Raw genomic sequence first — 22,714 nt, 5'->3', positions numbered from 1 at the left:
GCGAGTCCGTCTCCGGCACGAGAACCAGCGCTGATCCGGTGGATATTGGATAACAGACTGGTGGTTGATTACACTTGAATTAGGCTACCTGAATGTTTAAATGTTTCATTTTTACTTATAAAATGTTTGTTAAATGAGTTTAAATGTAGGCAATATTGTATACATGTTAAAAACAGTGTAAAATGTGCTATATTGCTGTACTCATTGACAATAAAGGCCAATGTCATGTATACTGGTGGTTGTATGGAATACTATTTTACAAAGGTTTAGAGAAAATAAAAAAAAGTTAATATTACTCATAAATAAAAACAGTTAATATTACTCATAAATAAAAACAGTTAATATTACTCATAAATATAGTTTTTTTCAAATGTTTAAATGTTAAATTATTTCTACTCAAGTTTATTTGTTAATGTACCAGATGCAGTTACTCAGATTTACTTTTTTTTTTACTTGCATTTACTCAATTCATACAGTATATTTCTTTGATTTCACAGCTTTAAAATTTACTAAAATTTTTTGTGTAAAAATGTTTCACCAGAAAAACTGAGTAAATAATAGTTAAACTTTTTACAGTGTACTCGTACTAATCAACTTACTTTTACTGAGTTACTAATAATGGTGGAAGATGCAAAGGCCTTCATCAGTGCATACGACATGTGTGGAACTTTACAGCAATTGACACCACATTCTGACATCAGACATCATTCTACCGAGTGTACAGTTGATACAGTGTTTATAACCCCACCTAAGTTTAAAGTTGTTCTAGCTTTAGTCTTGTAGATTTGAATTTTGTCAACTATAATTGATTTATTTAGCAGTTCAAAGTTTACATCATTTAGCTGTATTAGATTGATATTTATTGTTTTAGCAGACACAAGAGACTTTGTTACATTCTTCTCTAAGCTTTGATTTTATTAACACTAAATATGACCAAATTAAATTATTATAACTTGCATGTTGAATCAAAATTGAAAGAATAATCTTCAGTGTTTATTTTTTAAGAGTTGTTTTACCCCCCAAAAGCTTATGTTTACCTAACAGCTATACAATGAGAATGCCAGATGAGGTAGCTAAGTAGTGAGCAACAATAAATATTCATTCTGTTGGGTGTATGGTCAATTTTATCTTTTTTTTTTCAGTGCGTTACAACCAGGCTCAATAGGACCGATCCAAGGGCACACAACATCACAGTGTAGAGGCTTCCAAAATGGCCGAAAGCTAAAAAAAAAAAAAAAAAAAAAAAATGTTATTACCATTTATCACACTGTATATAAACATTGCATGATTTTCTAAGAACAAAAACAATACAGTGAATACAAATGTTTATTTACCACTGGACAGATTTTTGTCATCACTGATCCTTGTTGACCCTGATGATACAAATAAAAATCTATATTAATGCATATAAATCTACTCACAGAATCCAGTTTAGAAATTCATCCACTCTAAACAGTTGTTTACACAAAAACATTTGAGGCATACGTTTAAGGGTTTAAAGGCATCATGTTTCAAATGACGTGTTAATAAATCTTGATTTCTCAAAATGGTGCAGTCTCAAAACTGCTGATCTCATGCTCTTTAATGAACATGCCCAGGAGAGCAATGGCCAGTCCAGATTTGCATCAGATTGCATTTACATGCAATACAAATGTAAACTATCTGTCATGCCAATAAAGGAGACTTATAATACAACTAAAAATAGAAAGAGAGACAGCTTTTAACCAAGTGACGGTGGGATATCAGCACTTTCTAAAATTAAAGCAAACATGAAAGATACCATGAGGGAAAGCAGAGTTTCCAGTTCTCCTGCATTTGGTGTAAGACAGTGGCTATCTAGTGTTGTGCTGAATTTTGACAGTCACTTTTGGAAAATGGATGGATGGATGATTCAGCTGCAGCGATACGTGGGAATTCATTCAGTGCGTGACTCTCACAGTGCAGTGTGGGTATTCTCTAGCCATTGAGCATGCATCAGTTGTACATTCGTTATTGTGGTGCATTGTGGGATTGAATGAGTGCACTCAATAATGTCCACTATGGTTTCCGACACCACTACAAATGGCTGTTCTGTCAAAAAGTGCCCTATTTAATGGTATAGAGCAGGGTTCCTCAAACTCGGTCCTGAAGGGCCACTGTCCTGCACAGTTTAGCTCCAACCCTGATCAAACACACTTAGCTGTGAGTTTCTTGTGATCCTGAAGACACTGATTAGCTTGCTCAGGTGTGTTTGATCAGTGTTGGACCTAAACTCTGCAAGACAGCGGTGTTGTGTTGAGAAGCATACAATATTTGATGTTCAATTCATAGTAATGGCTAACTATAACACATTAATGTGGAACTGCACCACTAGGGGCTCTAGTGAGGAATTGTGTTTAGTAAAAGTGATGAAGAAGAATAAAGTTAGAATGTGAGTTGTACACCGCATGGAGTGTGTTCTGTTAAAGTGTGAAAACACCACAAATTGGCGACGAGGATGAGCGCTTCAGTGCCGAGCCCGCCCCCGTTTCTTCATGTTAGTGGGGAGCCACCGATTCCATTTGAAACGTGGCAGAAAATCTTTCATAATTACATGATAGTCATCCAGGCAACCGGAGATGCATGGCTGGAGAGATGCAGACGAGCGGTCTTGCTGCATTGCTTGGGGACGGAAGGCCAGCACCTGTTTTATACTCTGCCAGACCAAGGTACTACTTTTGATGAAGCAATGGCTGCACTTTATGCCTAAAGTCAACGTAGTTGCATGCCGACACATGTTCAGACAACGTGTGCAAAGAGCGGATGAAACTGTTACGCAATACGTTGCCGCTTTAAGAGCGTTAGCAGCTCCATGTGCGTTCGGGGAAATGGAGAGTGAAATGCTCCGTGATCAGTTGATCGCAAATGCGTCGTTGACTGCAGTAAAGGACAAATTACTGTTAGAGGACGACCTCACTCTAGAGAAAGCGATTACCATCGCATGTCAAGTGGAAGCTGCAGTTAAAAATTTGTCATTACTGTGTAATTCCAGTGCTACTGCCATGAAGTCAGTACAAGCCATTAGTATGGAAACTAAGTATGGCAGAGGGGGAAAGGGCGCACGTTCAAATAAGCAGTCACAAGTTGCTCAGAGACGATCGGATGATCGAAAACAAACAACGACCGGTCAGCAATGTCGACAATGCTTCAGATGTGGATCGGACAAACATCTGGAAAATGATAAAAACTGCCCTGCCGCGAAAGTGACATGCAGACACTGTGGAAAAAAAGGACACTTTGCTAGAGTGTGTAAAACAGCAGTGAGTGAAGTAAGAGAGGTGGTAGTTCCAGATGTGACTGTGCTCTGTGTGGATAACGTAAAAAAATCCGTTGCAGCCAATGATAAGATCACCTGTGAACTGAATATTGAAGCACCTGGAGGTTATAAACATAAGTTACAACTGGTTGTAGATACAGGCGCATCAGTTTCCATACTTCCAGAAGATGTGTATAAGAAACACTTCTCACAATGCACCCTGAGTAAGCCCAAAATTAAACTTGTCACTAATGCAAAAGAGAACTTACCAGTTATTGGCTGCTTATCAGCATTAGTGGGTGTATCAGCAAATGACAATGTAGTTCCAGCTACTTTTTATGTAGTGACTGCAGGATCTCCCTTGTTAGGGTTAGATTTAATAAGACTGCTGAACCTGAACATTGTAAGCGGAAAAGTAAAGCATATTGACAATGAATGTGGAATCTCACCTGCATCTCTTCATACTCAGCATTCCACAAGTCCCGTGTACACAGTATCACCTGTATCTGCTACTCACCTTGGATGTGTGAAAGGATTCATCCACAAAGTGCAAGTTAATTCAACTGTGACACCAGTATGTCAAAAGTTGAGACGCTTACCTCTCAGCATCCACAAGGAGGTGTCCGCTGAGCTTAATCGTCTTCTTACAGCGGGCATAATTGAACCAGTCGATGCTTCAGAATGGGTTAGCCCGTTGGTGGTGGTACGTAAGCGTGATGGACACATTAGACTTTGTGTGGACCTCCGTGAACCCAATAAGAGTGTGATTATGGATTGCTACCCATTACCTCACATGGATGATTTGTTTACAGAACTTGCAGGTGCTTCACATTACAGTCAAATTGATCTGAGCTCTGCTTACCACCAGCTGCCTCTCCATCCTGACAGTCATAACCTGACAGCGTTCATAACGCACGAAGGCCTTTTCCGTTTCACTCGGGTTCCGTTTGGACTAGCTTCAGCTCCGTCAAAAGCTCCGTTCAGCTTTTGTCAGCCTTCCAAAAAAATTATGCAAACGGTCCTAAAGGAGCTGGAAGGGGTAAGGAATTACTTAGACGACATTATAGTCTATGGTAATTCTCACGAGGCCCATGATAAGCACCTCCAAGATGTTCGTCAAAGGCTAGACAAGGTTGGCCTGCAGATTAACTTTGATAAAAGCTCTTTCAACCAAGCAAGCATTCCATTCCTGGGTCATGTCATTTCTAAAGAAGGACTTCATCCCAGCCCAGACCACCTGACTGCCATTTCAGAAGCACCTCGACCTACAGATATGGTAGCGCTACGTTCGTTCCTAGGGCTCACGTCATGGTTCAACAAATTTCTCCCAAACTACGCTACTGTGGTTGAGCCACTGAGACAGATGCTCAGAGCTGATGCAAAAACGCCACTACAGTGGAGTAAAGAGACTGTTGAGAGCTTTGACATGCTTAAGAGAATGCTGCTGGATAGCCCTGTACTTTCTATTTATGATCCTTCCCTTCCAACTTTTATTACTACAGACGCCTCAGATTACAGCCTTGGTGCTGTTCTGACACAGCTACATCCTGACGGTGTCGAACGTGTGGTAGCTTTTGCATCCAGGACGCTATCAACGTCTGAGAGGAAATATTCTACTGTGGAGAAGGAGGCGCTTGCGTGTGTTTTGGCGGTAGGAAAGTGGAGAACGTATGTGTGAGGACATCGTTTTACTCTAAGAACTGATCATCAGGCCCTGACCACTCTTCTCTCCACAAATGGCATGAATAGAGCAGGCATGAGGGTAGCTCGTTGGTCTGCTAGGCTCCTGTGCTTCCAGTATGACGTACACCTGGCGCACAAGGGACATCAGGGGCTGGTTCGAACCAAACAGCGTCTGAGAGAGCTGTATTGGTGGCCGCGAATGGATGATCTTGTTTACACGATCCTGTCCGCATGTGTGACCTGCCAGGCCAGTGATAAATCGGCCAAAACATTTGAACCTCCAATGCAGCCAGTGGAGTTCCCAAAAGGCCCATTTCAACATGTTGCTATTGATATAGTTGGACCTTTTGAAAAGGGAGCTATTGACTGTAAATTTGCAATAACACCGATTGACTATTTCAGCAAATGGCCAGAAGTTGGTTTTGCGTCATCAGTAACGACACAGACTGTTCTGAAATTTCTGACCACTATCTTTGCTCGAGAAGGAAACCCCTGTTCTATCACGACAGACAATGGGCCGCAGTTCACTTCGTCTGAATTTGCTGATTTTGTGAAGACACAGGGAATAACACAAAGTGTTTATCACCCTCAGGCTAACGGGGCCATCGAACGGTTCAACAGGGTGCTTAAAGAGTGTCTTCAAGCAGCTGAAGTGGCTCGTAAGCCCTGGAAAACGGCAGTCCTGACCATGCTGAAGAGCTATCGAGCGACACCCCATGCTACAATGGGTGAGACCCCTTTTCTGCTCTTGAGAGGCCGACCTATGAGGACAAAGTTGAATGTTCTTCAACCTGAGGATAGCCCTGATCAATTTGCTCAGGTCAGAGCTCGTGTGACACAAAGACAGAACAAAAGTAAACAATACACCGATCGTAAAAGAGGATCTAAATTTCTTAATATTGCGGTTGGAGACAAGGTGAGAGTGAGAAAGCCTTTTCACGTGAAAAAGGAGAAGCCCAGTTCACTGATCCGTTGTTAGTACAACAACAAACAGGTCCAAGTTCTTTCATCTTAAGTGATGGGAAAAGATGGAATTCAGCATGTCTTTCACTATGTCCAGAAAGAGAGGGAAACTCTACACAGGATGAAATACCTGAAAGAGGCTGTACAATGGAGAACACTGCTTTGAGTTCGGATAGGGGCTCAAGACAGAGACGCCCACCTTTGTGGACTCATGACTATGTGTTGGAGTAATGTGTCTGAAAAGGAAGAAATAAGTCAGACCAAGAAGATATGTAAAGGGTGTAGGCGGACCGCTGCCCTATTAAAAAAATAAATAATTGAATGTACACTGAATCCTGAAATGTTTGATGAATGTTATTCCGTGTTATGTTAAAAGGATAAAAGTGTGCTAGAATCTTTCATTATGCTCCGTTGAAATGCCTATTTGAAATAGACTGTTGTTTGAATGCATAAGAGGTCATTTGAATATGCTTATTTGAGATAAGTTGTTGTTTGAGTAAATTAGACTTGAATAAGGTAATGATCTTAAAAGAGTAGTAATTTTGTTTGAGTAACGGGGGAGATGTTGTGTTGAGAAGCATACAATATTTGATGGCTAACTATAACACATTAATGTGGAACTGCACCACTAGGGGCTCTAGTGAGGAATTGCGTTTAGTAAAAGTGATGAAGAAGGATAAAGTTAGAATGTGAGTTGTACACCACATGGAGTGTGTTCTGTTAAAGTGTGAAAACACCACAAGCGGCCTTCCAGGACCGAGTCTGAGGAACCCTGGTATAGAGGGAGATTTCAGACAGGCTTGTTCGACTTCATGCAGCGCTGCACAGACCGATCAGCAATTGACTTGAAGCAGTGCATGCCGGTTAGAAGTTTTGTCTTAACTTGAGGCAGCGCCAACGCCACGTCTTTGTGACGTATGCCATCAAAATACCGCGAGAGCGATTCGAGAGCAGCCGGAGGACTTACAACTGTTTCACGATTGGCCGGATTCACCGCATGACAACGATCATGTGTGTTTTGTGTTTATTCTGACACCTACAGTTCCACTAATGCTCACAAATCTGTATATTTTTAAATCGTAAAAGCTATTTTCATGTAGTCACAATGTTATATTATGTCATGTTTATCACAATAAAGCTGATAAAAAACATAGACCCCACTTCAATGGTATTTAAATTGTATAGCCTTATGTTGAATTTTATTGTTCTACACACAGAAGCCGTATTAGGCAGCACATTGAGTGAAAACATCTCTGAAACATCTGTGTATTTGGCAAATATTGCATTTATTTCACTTCTTCTCTGATGAAGTAGCCAAACTCCACTTGAGCGTCACTACGGGAAGCAGAAAGTGTTCGACTTCAAGTTTCTGTTTTCTGCTGCTCCCCGACTACAAGTGGCAACTCTCTCTGATCGGTCACATCGAGCCGAAGCTGGAGTTGAAACGCACCGAATGACACGAGAACATACAGTCAATAGGAACACTCACGACCAGCGTGACCACACAAAATAAGACAACATGAAAGTACACGGCTGATTTAAAAAAAAGAGCCACATGATAGATAAAACATGACAATATGAAAGCATGCTGCCAATTATAAACATGAGCCGCATGCTACACAGAACATGACAACAAAAACACACAAGACAAGAGTGTGAATATACGAACCCTGGCACTGAACCAAAAACCAAACTAAACAAAAGTGCCGGGATCTGAACACCATGGTCCGCACACACAACTCATGTGTACAAATAAGCATATGGCCTGAGCAAACTCAAAACGTCATGCTCACAACAAGACAATAGGAGTTTCAGGGAGCTGTGTCACGTCTAGTTTTGGTTTTGTTTTGTTCATGTTTCATGTCTTATTTTTGAGGTTTTGTTTTATGTTATCCTGCCTTGTGCTCCCCTTTGTCATGTGATTCCCTTGTCCTCTTGTGATCATGTCATGTGCTTACTTGTTTAATGTGTTCTCATTGGTTCAGTGTCTTGTCAAGTCATTAGCCTCTGTGTATATATTTATTCATGTTTCCACAGTCTCTTGTCTTGTATTGTTTACTGTAAACCTCTGTTGGTGTGTATGTCATGTCATGTCTTCGTGAAACAGTTGAAGCAAATGTGCTGTATTGTGTCCGCTTCGAAACAATCTGACACCCGTCTCCACGGTGACCCCTAGTGGTCAGAACATGCATAAAAAACCCTTTTACAATTTTTTTATTGAAAGTAAAATCTTTCAAACACAATTATCTAATCATCTAATAAGATTTGTATATTTGTTATTTTATCAGTTGTACAGGGTTTGTTTAGTCTGTTCTATGAATGGCTCAGCTAAACAGGCCACTAAGAATATTAACTACCATTATTCATTTTAATTATACTTATGTCTAATTAAACCGTCTACAAATGTATAAAACTGATCAGAGATCAGGTAAAACCCACAGACACTTGTTCATTGGTTCTCAGTGATTCATGGGTTGACAGAGATCATTGCCCCCTGCGTTGAACCATTGACATTTTGAAGTGTTTCAAAACAGATATGGAGTAATGCAGCCTTGTTTACTGAAGTCTGATACACCAAAGACTCGTAAAGGCTTCGAAGCTTCATGAAGCAGTGTTTTGAAATTGCCATCAGTTATTCTTAGTCAAGTCTTTTTTTTTCTTTTTTTTTCTCACTTTAGTTTGGATTATTGCAAATAAAACTCTCCTCAGTGGATCCATTACAATCTGCCATCAAACTAAGAATAAATCCAACTGAAGTGATCCTGACACAAATCGGCAGACAACATTTGGAATATAAAAAAAAAGAGATTATTTTTGAAAGTTTCCATGACAGAAACCCCTACAAACCTTGTCAAATATGTATTCTACATCATCGTTTAGCAATATGCGGGAGAGATCCACAAACATCTGAGATCATCTGTCTATAAAGACTACAAAAGTTATAAAAGATCCAAAAACGCAGAAGAACATTCACAGAGACAGTATACTGATGTAATCAGCTCATTATGTATGTATTAAACTACAAATGTCGACTCGCTTGTGTATTTGTGGATTATATTGTAAGCTTTAAAAACCATGTAAGCTTCTTATGTGTACATTTTCATGCTTGCTTTTGTGCATTCCTGGATTTACTTCTGAATTTTTGAATTTCTTGCAGTATTTGTGATCAATACATGAATGAAAATCCTTTACTTTAACTTTTGCATTGTTTTTGCCCTTTTACTCCTAACCTTTAGAATGAACAGTGAGAAGCGCCTCCATCCCCGCATGGATGTGGTCGGTCACATGACAGTGCAGCAGCCACTGTCCAGGAATTCCTGCAGTCAGTTCTATGGTCTGAAATGTTCCTGGGAATAGGTCATATACATCAGCACGATGAGAATGATCCATCTGAAGAAAAGAAAACGAGAGTGTTTGAGGGACAGTTTAACACATGGGATTTAGACATTATTGTGTTCCAGAAGTGGATCTACTAGTGGCATGGTGGGGGTTAGAAATGCTAAGAATAAGGCCCAGTCCACACGTGCACGGGTATTTTTTATAAAATGAGTTTTTCCTCATAAAAAAATCTTGTTCACTTGAAAACGAAAAAAAAAAAAAAAATGCTATAAAGCTCTGTCAAGAACATGGTGGAACACGCCGAACCAACAGGTGGCGATATAACCCTGACCGTAAAAACACGTTGGCCAATTAGAAGCCTGAAAAAAGGGTATTACCAGTTCTGGTAGGCTAACAACATGTTGCCATAAGCAGTAACCTGCGTAGTATTGCATTCGGATGCCTCTGTTCCACAGTATGATAGGAGAACTGTGCATGTATCTGTATACATGTTATAAGCCCTGTTAGCACAGTTATTAGCAGCAATATTTTGGCTATGTCCGCCATTGCACAGACTCGCCTAATGTAAACAAAGGAGATAGCGGTGCAAAATCTGACGTCAAACAAAGAAGATGAAATCACACTCCGAAATCACAAGCCAAAATCTCCGGTTTCACCGGCTACACGACAACACTGCAACCAGTGTTTCTGAAAATCTTCACCCTGGCAGGAGTTTTTAAAAAGGTTCGGTCCAGTGACCGGATACTGCGCTTGTGTGTGGACAAACGGCCAAACCGAATAGAAAAAGCTGCGGTTTTGAAAATACCTGTGTTCATGTGGACAGGGCCTAAGTATTGCCACCCATCTGCCACTGTACTGTCAGTGGCACTGCCGCAAGGAGAGCTGTACATAAATGTAAACAGTGTTTCTTAGGGTGCTTTCACACTTCAGATTAGAATATATTCAGATTCGATTGCCTGGTCCGAACCCAATTTCGATTGCGAAACTGCCCCCTGCCCCTTTCCCCCTGCCCCTTGCCCCTTGCCCCCTGCCCCTTGCCCCTTGCCCCCTGCCCCTTGCCCCCTGCCCCTGCTCCCGCCCCCACTGGACCAAACCGTGGTGCGTTTGTGTCATCAAAGCAGCAGTTGTTTACCCCGTTGCTTGGTAACAATGGCGCAGGAGAAGGTGGCAAAATGCATAGCTCACCTCACTTTCATATTTTTGTTTTTGAACCATTGGTTTTGTTTCCAAAGCTTCAGTACATCACGACACTTGCGTCTATCTGCCGCAAATGTAATGCAAATGCTCTAAACCACGCTGAAGGCGAGCAGAAATGAGGTATACAGCTCTCTGCTTACAGTAAGCCAGTCACGCTCGCCAGGAAAGTGAGTGAAACACACAACACACATTTTTATCAATCATACGTTACTAATAGTGGTTCACTTCTGTGATTTAGTATGACTGTGTTCATATCAGCAGCGATTCACATGAACCGTACTCCAGATCACACTTTTTAGCTGATTTTTTTTACCTGATCATGGAAGCATGTATGGCAACTAGAATATCAGTGTCACGTAAGAAACTAATCTTAATCAAGTATTTCCCTTTAAAATTATACATCATGTTTATTAATCACATATATATTATTTCAATGGATGTATTATTCATATGAAGTTCATTTTACATTTTACATATTCAGATCAGGGTGAATAAAAAATGGTACAGTGTTTATGTGTTTGACATCTCAGAGTTTACAGGTATTTCTGTTCTGATGTGTGAATCTTAACAGCAAAAAGACTTGTGTGAAGAGCAAATGTGGTAAATTTACTGGAAAATACAATCTGATGAAAATGCAAATTTACCAGATTTAATGTATGAAGGCTGCTACTGTCATAGCGCCCTGGATATTGAAATATTGCTTCTTTTTAAATGATTTTTAAACAGTAAAATTATTGATTTGAGGTGTCTATGAGGAAATGCAGTTCACATATTTATGGACATGAATGTATATGTCATGCCATAAATTTAAAAGCAATAGACGCTTGCTTTACGTTGGTGTCGATACACCTCATGCCATGTATATACCTTGTAAATGAAGCTCTGGCCATGGAAATGCACAGTGTGCATGTCCACTTCGTTCCCCAGTCCTAACAAATACCACTCGGTCTTGTCTTTCTCTGTCATATTTAACCCATGGAGGTTAGCATACATCTTTCCATTAATACCTGTGGAAGAGAAAAAGAGTTTTAAGTTCTTCAAAAAAAGCAGTCTGAATGTACCACGTATTTCTCTCTTGCAACACAGATAATGACTCTCTCTCTCTCTCTCTCTCTCTCTCGTTTCCGTTTCCGGTGCGAGTGGACAGGTGTGTGAGGCTGAGTGGCTTGAGTGTGAGAAGTGAATGTGAGTACTTTTTCTTTCTTTTCTCTCTGCTTTGTAGGATTAGTTTAGTAATTGGAGTTTTTCGTGTTGTTATTATTGAGTTGGGCCATGTGTGCTGCTGTTGCTATAGGCAGCATGGCGGCCCCGCGATCGCAAATTTTAAGCTCCCTCACACGGCGTCATGGAGTGAAAGTGGCGTCCGCGGTGACTGTAGAGGAATGTTGTTTGGCTGCAGGTGAAATGGTGGGACATGAGCATGTATTGTCGGCCTCTAGAATGAACAGTGCCGTAGTAATCTTTCTTAGTTCAGTTGAAAAAGCTAACGAGCTAGTTGAAACCGGCATTGTTGTGGGTGAGAATTTTATTCCGGTACTCCCGCTTTCTATGCCGTCTAAGAAAGTGTTATTATCGAACGTTCCTCCGTTTGTCAGTGATGAAACTCTAGTTAATATTATGTCACGGTACGGTAAAGTTGTATCACCGATTAAGATGATTCCAGTTGGATGCAAGTCTCCGTTGTTGAAACATGTGGTGTCTTTTAGACGCTATCTGTTCATGATCTTAAAAGATGATGAAGAGATTGATTTGTCACTTCGCCTCAAAGTAGAGGATTGTGATTATATTATTTATGTCACAACAGAGAAAATGAAGTGTTTTAGGTGTGGAGAAACAACACATTTAATTCGTTCTTGTCCTAACAAAGTCAATGATGATAGTGAGAAAAATGTGAATGAGACTGTTAAAGCGGGATCATCGGGCATTGCTGCGAGTGAAACCGTGAATACCGATAAGAGGATCGAAGACGCTGTATCTGAGAGAGTGAGTTTAGAATCTCAGGGAGTTGGCTCTGTTACTATGGCTGGTAAAAATGATCTTGTTAACACTGAAACATATGATCCTAGTGTACAGACAGAAATGCAAGAAGGTGATGATGAGTCTAATATGCCACAGTCTCATCAACATCTGGATAAAAACGAGACAGAAACGGAGCAAATTCATTTTAAAGTCCCGAATAAAAGGAAAAATACTGATTCTCCTCAAATTGCAAAGGCCATAAAGATAGACATTGGAAGTACGCATATTGATGAAGACATAGAAAGTGACAGTGAATCCTCTGATTCCAGCATTTGTTTGTCTCAAAGTGACTTTACTAGCAGCGGCTATGAAGTTGAGGATATTAAACTCTTTTTAAGAGCAACAAAAAATAGAAGAGGTGTGTGTGTGGCTGATTTTTTCCCAGACACAAGAAAATTTGCTGACAAGGTCAGGTTTTCTATGTCTGAGAGTTTGTTCACAAACAAGGAGGTTTACCGGTTGAAAAAAATTGTGAGAAAGCTTTCATTAGGGGATAATGTTGACAGTGGAAAGACCTAACTTTAAAACCATGAAAGAGTATGTGTGTTCACCTCTGTTTTTTTGTTTATTTTTTCTCTTTTTTTCTTTAATTATTTGTGAGGTAAACATAGCAACAATCAATGTTAATGGATTGAGAGATATAAAAAAAAGAGCTGGTTTGTTTGAAGAAATTAAACTAAAGAAAATAGATATTGCTATGCTACAAGAGACGCATAGTGATATTAGAAATGCCCCTGAATGGGCAGTAGAGTGGAGTGGGCTCTCAATCTTGAGTCATAATACCTCACTCAGTGGAGGAGTTGCTATCCTTTTTACAAAAAAAATGTCTCCCCATACATATCAGATTGACGAAGTCATTAAAGGAAGACTCTTGAAAGTAAGGGTTACTTTTGAAAAGTGTACTTTTGTTCTGATTTGTGTATACGTCCCTACCTCTGCTGTTGAAAGAATGGTTTTTCTAGACATACTTAGTTCTATTATACAAAACTGTCACGGAGAAGAATATCTTTTTTTTAGGTGGTGATTTCAATTGTACTGTATCGAACTTGGATAGAAATCACATCGAACCGCACGCACCTTCTCGTAAACGCCTTATTCAACTTGTTAAAACCTATGAGTTATGTGATGTGTGGAGGCATTTAGAAGGAACCCAAAGACAGTATACTTGGACACATGTTCGTGACAATACGATTTCTTTAGCTAGGCTAGATAGGTTTTATATTTTTAATCATCATTGCAACATCATTAAAAAATGTTTAATCACTCCTTTAGGTTTCTCTGACCATTGTATGGTACAGTGTCATGTGTTTGTTAATTCAATTAAACCAAAGAGTGCCTATTGGCAATTAAACGCTAATTTATTAAATGATAAATATTTTAAAAAAATGTTTACAATTTTTTTGGGATGATTTTAAGACAAAGAAGGAAACGTTTAACTCTGTAAGGCAATGGTGGGACTATGGAAAAGTCCAAATAAAGCAATTCTGTACACAATATACTCTTAATATCACTGCTGAGACCTTTTTAAATGTAAGTATCTTGGAGGCTGATATCCTAAAACTACAAGAATTGGCTGAATCAACTAGAATCCAAAACTATTTTGATATTCTAGCAAAAAAGAAGACACAGCTGAATGATTTACTGCAGGTTAAGACACAAGGAGCTTTGGTCAGATCGCGATTCCAAAAATTAAATCATATGGATGCTCCCTCCAGTTTCTTTTTCAGTTTGGAAAGGAAAAATGGACAGAGCAGAGTTATCCATGCTCTACGTTCAGAGTCTGGTAAGCTTTTGTCTAATCCTAAAGAAATTAGAAAGAGAGCAATCAGTTTTTATGAAAAACTGTACACGAATGAACTCGGAGCAGAATATGAGAGGGAGGATGCCTTTTTTGATGATCTACCTCAATTATCAGAAGAAGACAATGCAAAGATCTCAGGTGCTCTTGGAAGAGCTGAGTTGTTTAAAGCACTTCAAGGAATGGAGTCAGGAAAAGCTACAGGAGTTGATGGTCTACCAATTGAGTGGTATAAGACCTTCTGGGCTGTCCTGGAAGAGGATGTGTTAGAGGTGTTAAATGAAAGCCTGGCTGAGGGCCGGCTTCCTCAAAGCTGCCGGAGAGCAGTATTAACCCTCTTGCCCAAGAAAGGCGACCTCACTGATATAAGATGCTGGCGTCCCATATCTCTGCTTTGTAGTGAGTATAAATTGCTCTCTAAAATTCTGGCAAATCGATTAGCAGAAGTAATGGATATTGTCATCCATTCTGATCAAACTTATTGTGTCCCTGGCAGAACGATAATTGATAATATTTCGTTGGTTCGTGATATGTTAGAGGTCTCCAAGATGCTTAATTTGGATTGTGGCTTAATCTCTTTAGACCAAGAAAAAGCTTTTGATCGTGTGGAACATTGTTACCTTTGGAAAGTTTTAAAATCATTCGGCTTTTGCCCAAAGTTTATCGATCTCATAAAGGTTCTTTATTGTGATATTGAGAGTCTTATTAAAATCAATGGTGGTTTATGTGCTCCTGTTAAAGTGAATAGAGGTGTTCGACAGGGATGCTCATTATCTGGAATGCTTTATTCCTTAGCAATTGAGCCCCTTTTACAGCAATTTAGAGCTCAGTTAAAAGGTGTATGTTTGCCAAATTGCAAAGATAATTTTATTTTATCAGCCTATGCTGATGATGTCCTCATAATGATTAATGATCAAGATGACATTGAAAAATTATTGAAGATATTATCCGATTTTAAGAAGTTATCATCTGCAAATGTAAACTGGGGAAAAAGTGAAACTCTTTTATTAGGTAAATGGTTGAGAGGAAAGCCAAAGTTACCAGAAGGTCTTTTTTGGGGAAGAACAGGTCTTAAATACTTAGGTGTTTTTTTGGGAGACGATTCTACCTTACAAATGAATTGGGAAAATGTTTTAGAAAAAATTAAAGGTCGCTTAGAAAGATGGAAATTTCTGACTCCAGCAATGTCGTATAGGGGTCGTATCCTAATAATTAATAACTTGGTTGCGTCCTCTTTATGGCATAAATTTGCATGTATTGATCCCCCCTCTCTTTTATTGAAGAAAGTTCAAGCCATCTTAGTTGATTTTTTTTGGGACAATATACATTGGATTCCTCAAAGTTTGCTCTTTCTATCTAAAGAAGAAGGGGGTCAAGGTTTGGTACATCTGCAGAGCAGAGTGGCAACTTTTCGGCTTCAGCGTATTCAGAAACTGTTGGTTAGTTCTTCTGATGTGAAGTGGTGTGCTGTTGCCCATGTCATTCTACGCAAGTTCAAAGGTCTAGGATTGGACAAAAATCTTTTCCTCGTGAATTCTTCGGACATAGACGTTTCTGGACTACCAATTTTCTATAGGAACATTTTTAAAGTCTGGAATCTTTTTCACTTCAAGCGAACAGAGGATCTACAATCACTTCATTGGTTATTGGAGGAGCCCTTAATATATGGTACACGAATGGATTTGTCTAGAAATGGTTTATTTCCAGGACTTAACAAAGCCCTTATTGATAACAGAATCCTAACCTTGGGCCTTTTATTGAAGGAAACAGACTGTGACCTAAAGAACAATGGTACAATTGCTCAAAAGTTGGGCTTCAAGTCTGTTCGCATCATTACAAAGCTTTTATCAAAATGGAAATCTACACTTGAACCAACTGAATTAACTCTGTTGTCTAGGTTCCGAGATGGGCTTATCGAACCCAATCCAGTGGATCCTTTTCCAAATTTAGTTTTTGCTGTGAATGTGGAAAATTTTTCTGGAGTTTTTTTGGAGTCTTGCAGTACTGTGTATATTGATTTTTTATCCTGTGTTGGAAAAAAATTATATAAATATTGTGTGTTTAGTTTTAACAAAAAGATGTTGGATGGGAAAGTTGACACCCCGTGGCGTACTGTTTTCAATTTGAGTGCAGATATAAAACCTCAGTGGAGGTCACTTTATAAACCACCATTGATAATGAAAACTGGAGATTTGCAATGGAAAATCCTTTATGGAGCCATTGCGGTTAATTCCTTTGTATCTGTTATAAACCCTGAAAGTAGTGACAAATGTCCTTTTTGTAATGAAAGAGAAACTGTCTTCCATGCTTTTGCAAAGTGTTACAGGTTAAAACCTCTATTTTTGTCATTAAGCAATATTTTTGAAAGATGTGGTGAAACCTTTTCTGTGGAATTGTTTATTTTTGGTTTTAAATATGTTAGAGAGAAAAGATTTCATTGTCAGTTGTTGAATTTTATCATAGGCAAGGCTAAACTAGCAATTTATCTGAGTAGAAAGAAAAAAATTGAAGATAATGTAGAACAAAATGTAGTTGAGCTTCTTTTTAATATGGTACAGGCAAGAATCTTGATTGATTTTAATTATTATAAATTTGTTGATGATCTCGATACCTTTGTTAATATTTGGTGTTGCAATAGTGCCCTGTGTTGTCTGTTGTGAAGTAGTGTAGTAAAGTAGTAAAATGAAGTAGTATTTTTCTTTTTGTGAACTTTGTTATGATCTGATTGATAAATGTTTATGATTGTAATTTAATTCTTGAAAAGTGTATTAAAGTTGTTTTGTAAAAATTCAAAATTCTCTCTCTCTCTCTCTCTCTCTCTCTCTCTCACACACACACACACACACACACACACACACACACACTTACCATGCATTTTGTTGCTCTCCATAAAGTGCTCACTATATTTGTCAAATCCGTCTGGCTTAAGGTACAATTTTATGTTTTCATCCAGGTAGTGGGACTCATTTTCATCAAACACCATGAAAAGGAGGGCAAACTCTTTATCAACGTCTTTTCTCCGTCTTTCAGTGTCCAGGGTTCCTTTACGGCACACTATCAGTGGACCCACCAAACCGCTCATCAAGTCCTGAAGGACATTCACATAGTACATCTGTAAATCTTCAATCATACTGTAAAACCTCACATTATCATGTTTACTTATTGCTTTCATAACATTCTTCCAAGTAAGATTATTTACATGCAATACACATACAAATGCAACATTTTCGTTAAAACTAAACAATAAAGGTTTTGTTTGTTAACATTAGTTTACTACATTAGTTTACATGATCAATAAACAATTATTCTACAGCATTTATTAATCTTAGTTAATGTTAATCTCAACAGATTTAAGATCAAAATAAGTATCTGTTAACATTAGTTAATGCACTAAACTAAAATAAACAACATTTTTATTAACACATATTAACAAAGGTTAATAAATGCTTTTAAAATATAATGTTGATTGATAATTCATATTAGCTAATGCATTAACGACCTTATTTTAAAATGTTACCAATTTTTCATACTTGGTGTATGTAAAACGCCTGCAATGTGCTTGCAATGTATAATGTATAGATTATGTATGTGTTTTATACCTCAACAAAGCTGACAGAAGAGTAGTAGGCAAACGTTATACAGTTTGGATCATTGCGACCCGGACCTGATCGTTCTGGAATGGTCCAGTTGTATGTCAGCACTTGACCTATAACACACATAACGCACATACAAATATACTATTCTCTCCTGCACACATAATAAGACAAATTTGACAATTTTTTGTATTATAAACAAACCTGGAGGAACACCATTTTGATGGGGTTCACTGGTCTTCACTCCATGGGCATGAACAGAATATGGCCTGCTGGCTTTGTTTTTAAACACAACCTGAATCCTCTCACCAACCTCAGCTTTAAGGATGGGTCCTGCGAATACAGCAAGGGTCACTACAGAACCACACAGGTAAAGAGCTAAAACAAAGAGACCTGCTATATCAATGCTAATTATTTATGTAACACTGATCTATGAATGCATCACTGATGCTTAGTATTGCAACAGCAACAAATTACACCTCCTACACACACACACACACACACACACACACACACACACACACATACACACACATACATACATACATATATACATACATATATATACAGTATCTCACAAAAGTGAGTACACCCCTCACATTTTAGCAAACATTTTAGTATATCTTCTCAAGGGACAATACTATAGAAATGAAACTTGTATATATTTTAGAGAAGTCGTTGTGCTGCTTGTACAATTGCAGAAGCTGGCTTCAAAAGACAGATGCATGAGTGCTGCCAGCATTGATTTAGAGGTTGCAGAAGTGGAAGGTCAGCGTGTTAGTGCTCAGACCATACGCCACACACTACAACAAGTCTGTTTCACAAGAAAGCCCACAAACAGTTTGCTGAAAGCAACCTGTCCAAGAGCATGAATTACTGAAACCATGTCCTGTGGTCTGATGAGACTAAGATAAACTTGTTTGGCTCAGATGGTGTCCAGAATGTGTGGTGATGCCCTGGTGAGGAGTACCAAGAAAATTGTGTCTTGCCTACAGTCGAGTATGGTGGTGGTAGCATCATGGTCAGGGGTTGCACGAGTGCTACTGGTACTGGGGAGCTGAGCTTCATTGAGGGAAACATGGATTCCAACATGTACTGTGACATTTTGCAGCAGAACATGATGCCCTCCCTTCAGAAACTGGGCCGAACGGCATGATAACTACCCCAAACACACCGCCAAGATGACAACTGCCTTGCTGAGGAAGCTGAAGGTGATGGAGTGGCCAAGGATGTCTCCAGACCTGAACCCTATTGAGCACCTGTGGGGCGTCCTCAAGCGGAAGGTGGAGAAGCGCCATGTGTCTAACAGCCATCAGCTCCGTGATGTCATTATGGAGGAGTGGAAGAGGATCCCAGCAACAACCTGTGCAGCTCTGGTGAACTCGATGCCCGGGATTAAGGCAGTGCTAGATAACAATGGTGCTCACACAAAATATTGACACTTTGGACACAGTTCTGACATGTTCACTTAGGGTGTACTCACTTTTGTTGCCAGCTATTTTGACAATAATGACTGTATGCTGAGTTATTTTCAGAGGACAGTAAATATATACTGCTATACAAGCAGCACAACGACTTCTCTAAAATATATCCAAGTTTCATTTCTATAGTATTGTCCCTTGAGAAGATATACTAAAATGTTTGCTGAGGGCTGTACTCACTTTTATTATATATAATAAAAATGCGAATTTATGGAATGAAACTGAATATATGGAATGAAAGTGCAAATATGACAACACTTAATGAATAATGTATAGCTAGTTATATCCTTGTTATCAGACTGATATTCCTGATCAGATGAAATAGCTGGTCATACTCCAAATAACACAGACAATTTGGAGTCTACATCCCGTCATCTTGAGGATCATATTTTCAATATTTCAGCATTCTTAATGCTTATGAGTAATCGTGTTCATCAAAATGTTGCTGAAAACATTATGCATCATTATCAAAGAAATGTATGAATCTCTTAGGGAGATGTTAGCTGAAATAGCACTCCAGGTAGAAGCTGATATACAAGTGCATGGTATGCACCTGTGGAGTGCACATTCTGCATCACTTGTAGATAGGGGCTTCTGTGGGCGCTCCCTGTGAGGTGGAATGCATGTTTCTTTCTGCATTTATGTTTGCCTGATAAGCAGGAATTTCCAGACCTGTGAGGTTCACGGCATTCAGTCTTCCGTGATGAAATAGTGAATGAATTTCTTCATTAGTAGAACTGCACTGAATAAAGTTACCAGTGTTTCCAAAGTACATGCATTACTGTAGCTCATCATTACTTAGGATTTCTGCTACTTTGCCAGTTTCATTCCATATATTCAAGTTTCATTCAGTATTCAGAGTACCATTCCATATATTCAGCATTTGATTCCATATATTCAGAAATTGATTCCTTATATACAGAGTTTCTTTCAATATATTCAGAGTTTCATTCCATATATTCAGAGTTTCTTTCAATATATTCAGAGTTTCATTCCATATATTCAGAATTTCTTTCCTTATATTCAGAGTTTCATTCCATATATTCAGAATGTCTTTCCTTATATTCAGTTTCATTCCATATATTCATAGTTTCATTCCATATATTGTAATCTTTATAATATAAATACAGTAATTTCTTGAACTTTTGAAAAACAGGTTTCAAAATCGACTTTTTTTTTTTAAATCTTAAGGAGTGTTGTCAGAGAAAAAGGAGTTTATAAAGTCAGATGTGCCATACCCATTATCCCCAAGTGCTCCTCATCTGGACGCCTGGTCTTCTTTGTGGTAAATGTTCCATCTGTGTATTCACGAAACACCACCTTCTTATATTCAGCACCAATCAGATTTTTTGATTGTTCTAGGTAAATACTTCCAGGGCTGAGTAAAGAAGGACAGAAAATGAGAGAGAGAGAAAAAAAAGAAAGACAGAAAAGATAATGTGTGCATGAATGTGTAAACAGGTAACAGTAAATAGGTAAAACTGTGTGGCTAGCTGTGTGTGAAATAGAGGGTCTCAAGCACGAGACTTGACTCTTCTCAGTCAAGCCTCACTTGAAGCGTTAATCTTAACCCTAATGTTTCATTTTAGAGCTCAATTTATGTGTAAGAACAAATATGCACATATGTTTGTGGGTATACCTATCCTCCAGTGTAGCATTGTGTTTCTCTAGTTCCCATGTTCGGTTTGGTGCATAATTCCAGAAAACTTCCTCTGCTGCTATATAGTACTGCACTGTGGAGGTGAAGCGCTCTTCTACAGGAGTCGTTGAACATGTCTTCACTCTGTAATGCTGACGCATGCCCGACTTGTAGTGATCAGTTGTACGACAGCTCAGCTCAAACTCGCCTGGAGTAAAAGTGCATACTTATGAGCAAATGTTTACTGTCAAAAATAATGTATTTTGCTTATATCTTTTAATTATTTAAGAAAACAACAAGCTTTTCAGACATTACAAGACTTAGCAACTGCATATCAACGCAGAGAACTTGGATAATCTTCCCTAATTTTGTTAATTTGTTAATAAATTTGTCGTGCCAAATCCTACATCTCCTTGGACCGCAAGGGGTAACGGTTCGTAAAGCCTGATCTAAATGCCTTTTGCATTATGTAGCTGATCAAATAAATCATAAGTCATGATTAAACAGTTCTTCAAAGTGGATAATGCAGTGTGTTTAATATAGTTTGTCTGGATATTACATTGGTGCAAACAATATTTTTTTCTGGTGTGATGCCTCAAAAACATTTCCCCTTAGACAGTTAATCATCATTAAACAATTCACATATACATACCTACATCTCATTAAATAATTAAAATAAAATAAAAAATATCACTATAATTTTAGACTATACTGTAATTTACAATCCATATAGTTCATATTTAATAACATATTAATTTACATGCAATTATTATGCATGCAGACGCTTCTACAAACATTTGTGAAAGAATGGTTCAGTGCTCAGTGAATTCAAGCATGGTACCGTGATAGGTTGCCACCTGTGCAGTAAGCGGGGTCAGCGCATGCTGAGGCGCACAGTGCGCAGAGGTCGCCAACTTTCTAGCAATAGCTACAGACCTCTAAACTTCGCGTGGCCTTCAGATTAGCTCAAGAACAATAAGTAGAGCTTCATGGAATGGGTTTCCATGGCCGAGCAGCTGCATCGAAGCCTCACACCAAGTGCAATGCAAAGCATTGGATGCAGTGGTGTAAAGCACACCGCCACTGGACTCCAGAGCAGTGGAGACGTGTTCTCTGGAGTGACGAATCACGCTTCTCTGTCAGGCAATCTGATGGACGAGTCTGGGTTTGGCGCTTGCCAGGAAAACGGTCCTTGCCTGACTGCATTGTGCCAAGTGTAAAGTTTGGTGGATTACGGTGTGGGGTTGTTTTTCAGGGGTTGGGCTTGACCCCTTAGTTCCAGTGAAAGTAACTCTTAATGCTTCAGCATACTAAGACATTTTGGACAATTTCATGCTCCCAACTTTGTGGGAACAGTTTGGGGATTTCTGTTCCAACATGACTACACACCAGTGCACAAAGCAAGGTCCATAAAAAGATGAATGAGCAAGTTTGATGTTTGGTGTTTTCCCATGACAATACTTTTTATCTACCGGCCCCCCAGACCAAACTCAGTATTTATTTCAGAGTTGCATGATCTTCTTACAACAATGTGCACTACCGCTGCCAACATTGTAATACTTGTTCATGTTCATCAAAACATGTTCATCCCACATAGCTGACCGCAACCCGATAGAACAGCTTTGGGTTGAATTAGAGCGGAGAATGCGAGCCAGGTCTTCTCGTCCAACATCAGTGCCTGACCTCACAAATGCGCTTCTAGAAGAATCGTCAAAAATTCCCATAAAC

At 39.0% G+C, this 22,714-nt stretch overlaps 1 protein-coding gene across 4 annotated transcripts in view; it reads right to left on the bottom strand.

The window, feature by feature from the left end:
- Positions 1 to 417: 417 nt before the first annotated feature.
- The window catches only part of LOC311090673 (ferroxidase HEPHL1-like), a 40,568-nt gene continuing 18,271 nt past the window's right edge, over positions 418 to 22,714 (bottom strand). For all 4 annotated transcript variants that reach the window (XM_084126110.1, XM_084126109.1, XM_084126108.1 and 1 more), the window contains 9 exons: positions 20,987 to 21,194; positions 20,586 to 20,725; positions 18,071 to 18,199; positions 17,873 to 17,979; positions 17,142 to 17,361; positions 11,324 to 11,463; positions 9,151 to 9,310; positions 1,335 to 1,373; positions 418 to 1,221 (listed from right to left, as the gene is read on the bottom strand). In XM_084126110.1, coding sequence (XP_083982236.1) covers positions 1,139 to 1,221; positions 1,335 to 1,373; positions 9,151 to 9,310; positions 11,324 to 11,463; positions 17,142 to 17,361; positions 17,873 to 17,979; positions 18,071 to 18,199; positions 20,586 to 20,725; positions 20,987 to 21,194 — 1,226 coding nt within the window. In that variant the 3' untranslated portion in view covers positions 418 to 1,138. The remainder of the gene's footprint in view (positions 1,222 to 1,334; positions 1,374 to 9,150; positions 9,311 to 11,323; positions 11,464 to 17,141; positions 17,362 to 17,872; positions 17,980 to 18,070; positions 18,200 to 20,585; positions 20,726 to 20,986; positions 21,195 to 22,714) is intronic.

The sequence above is a fragment of the Abramis brama genome (genome assembly GCF_963993115.1).
Source record: "Abramis brama genome assembly, chromosome: 10".
Taxonomy (NCBI): Eukaryota; Metazoa; Chordata; class Actinopteri; order Cypriniformes; family Leuciscidae; genus Abramis; species Abramis brama.
The sequence above is the reverse complement of the archived record's forward strand: the minus strand, read 5'-3'. Positions and strand labels throughout refer to the sequence as shown.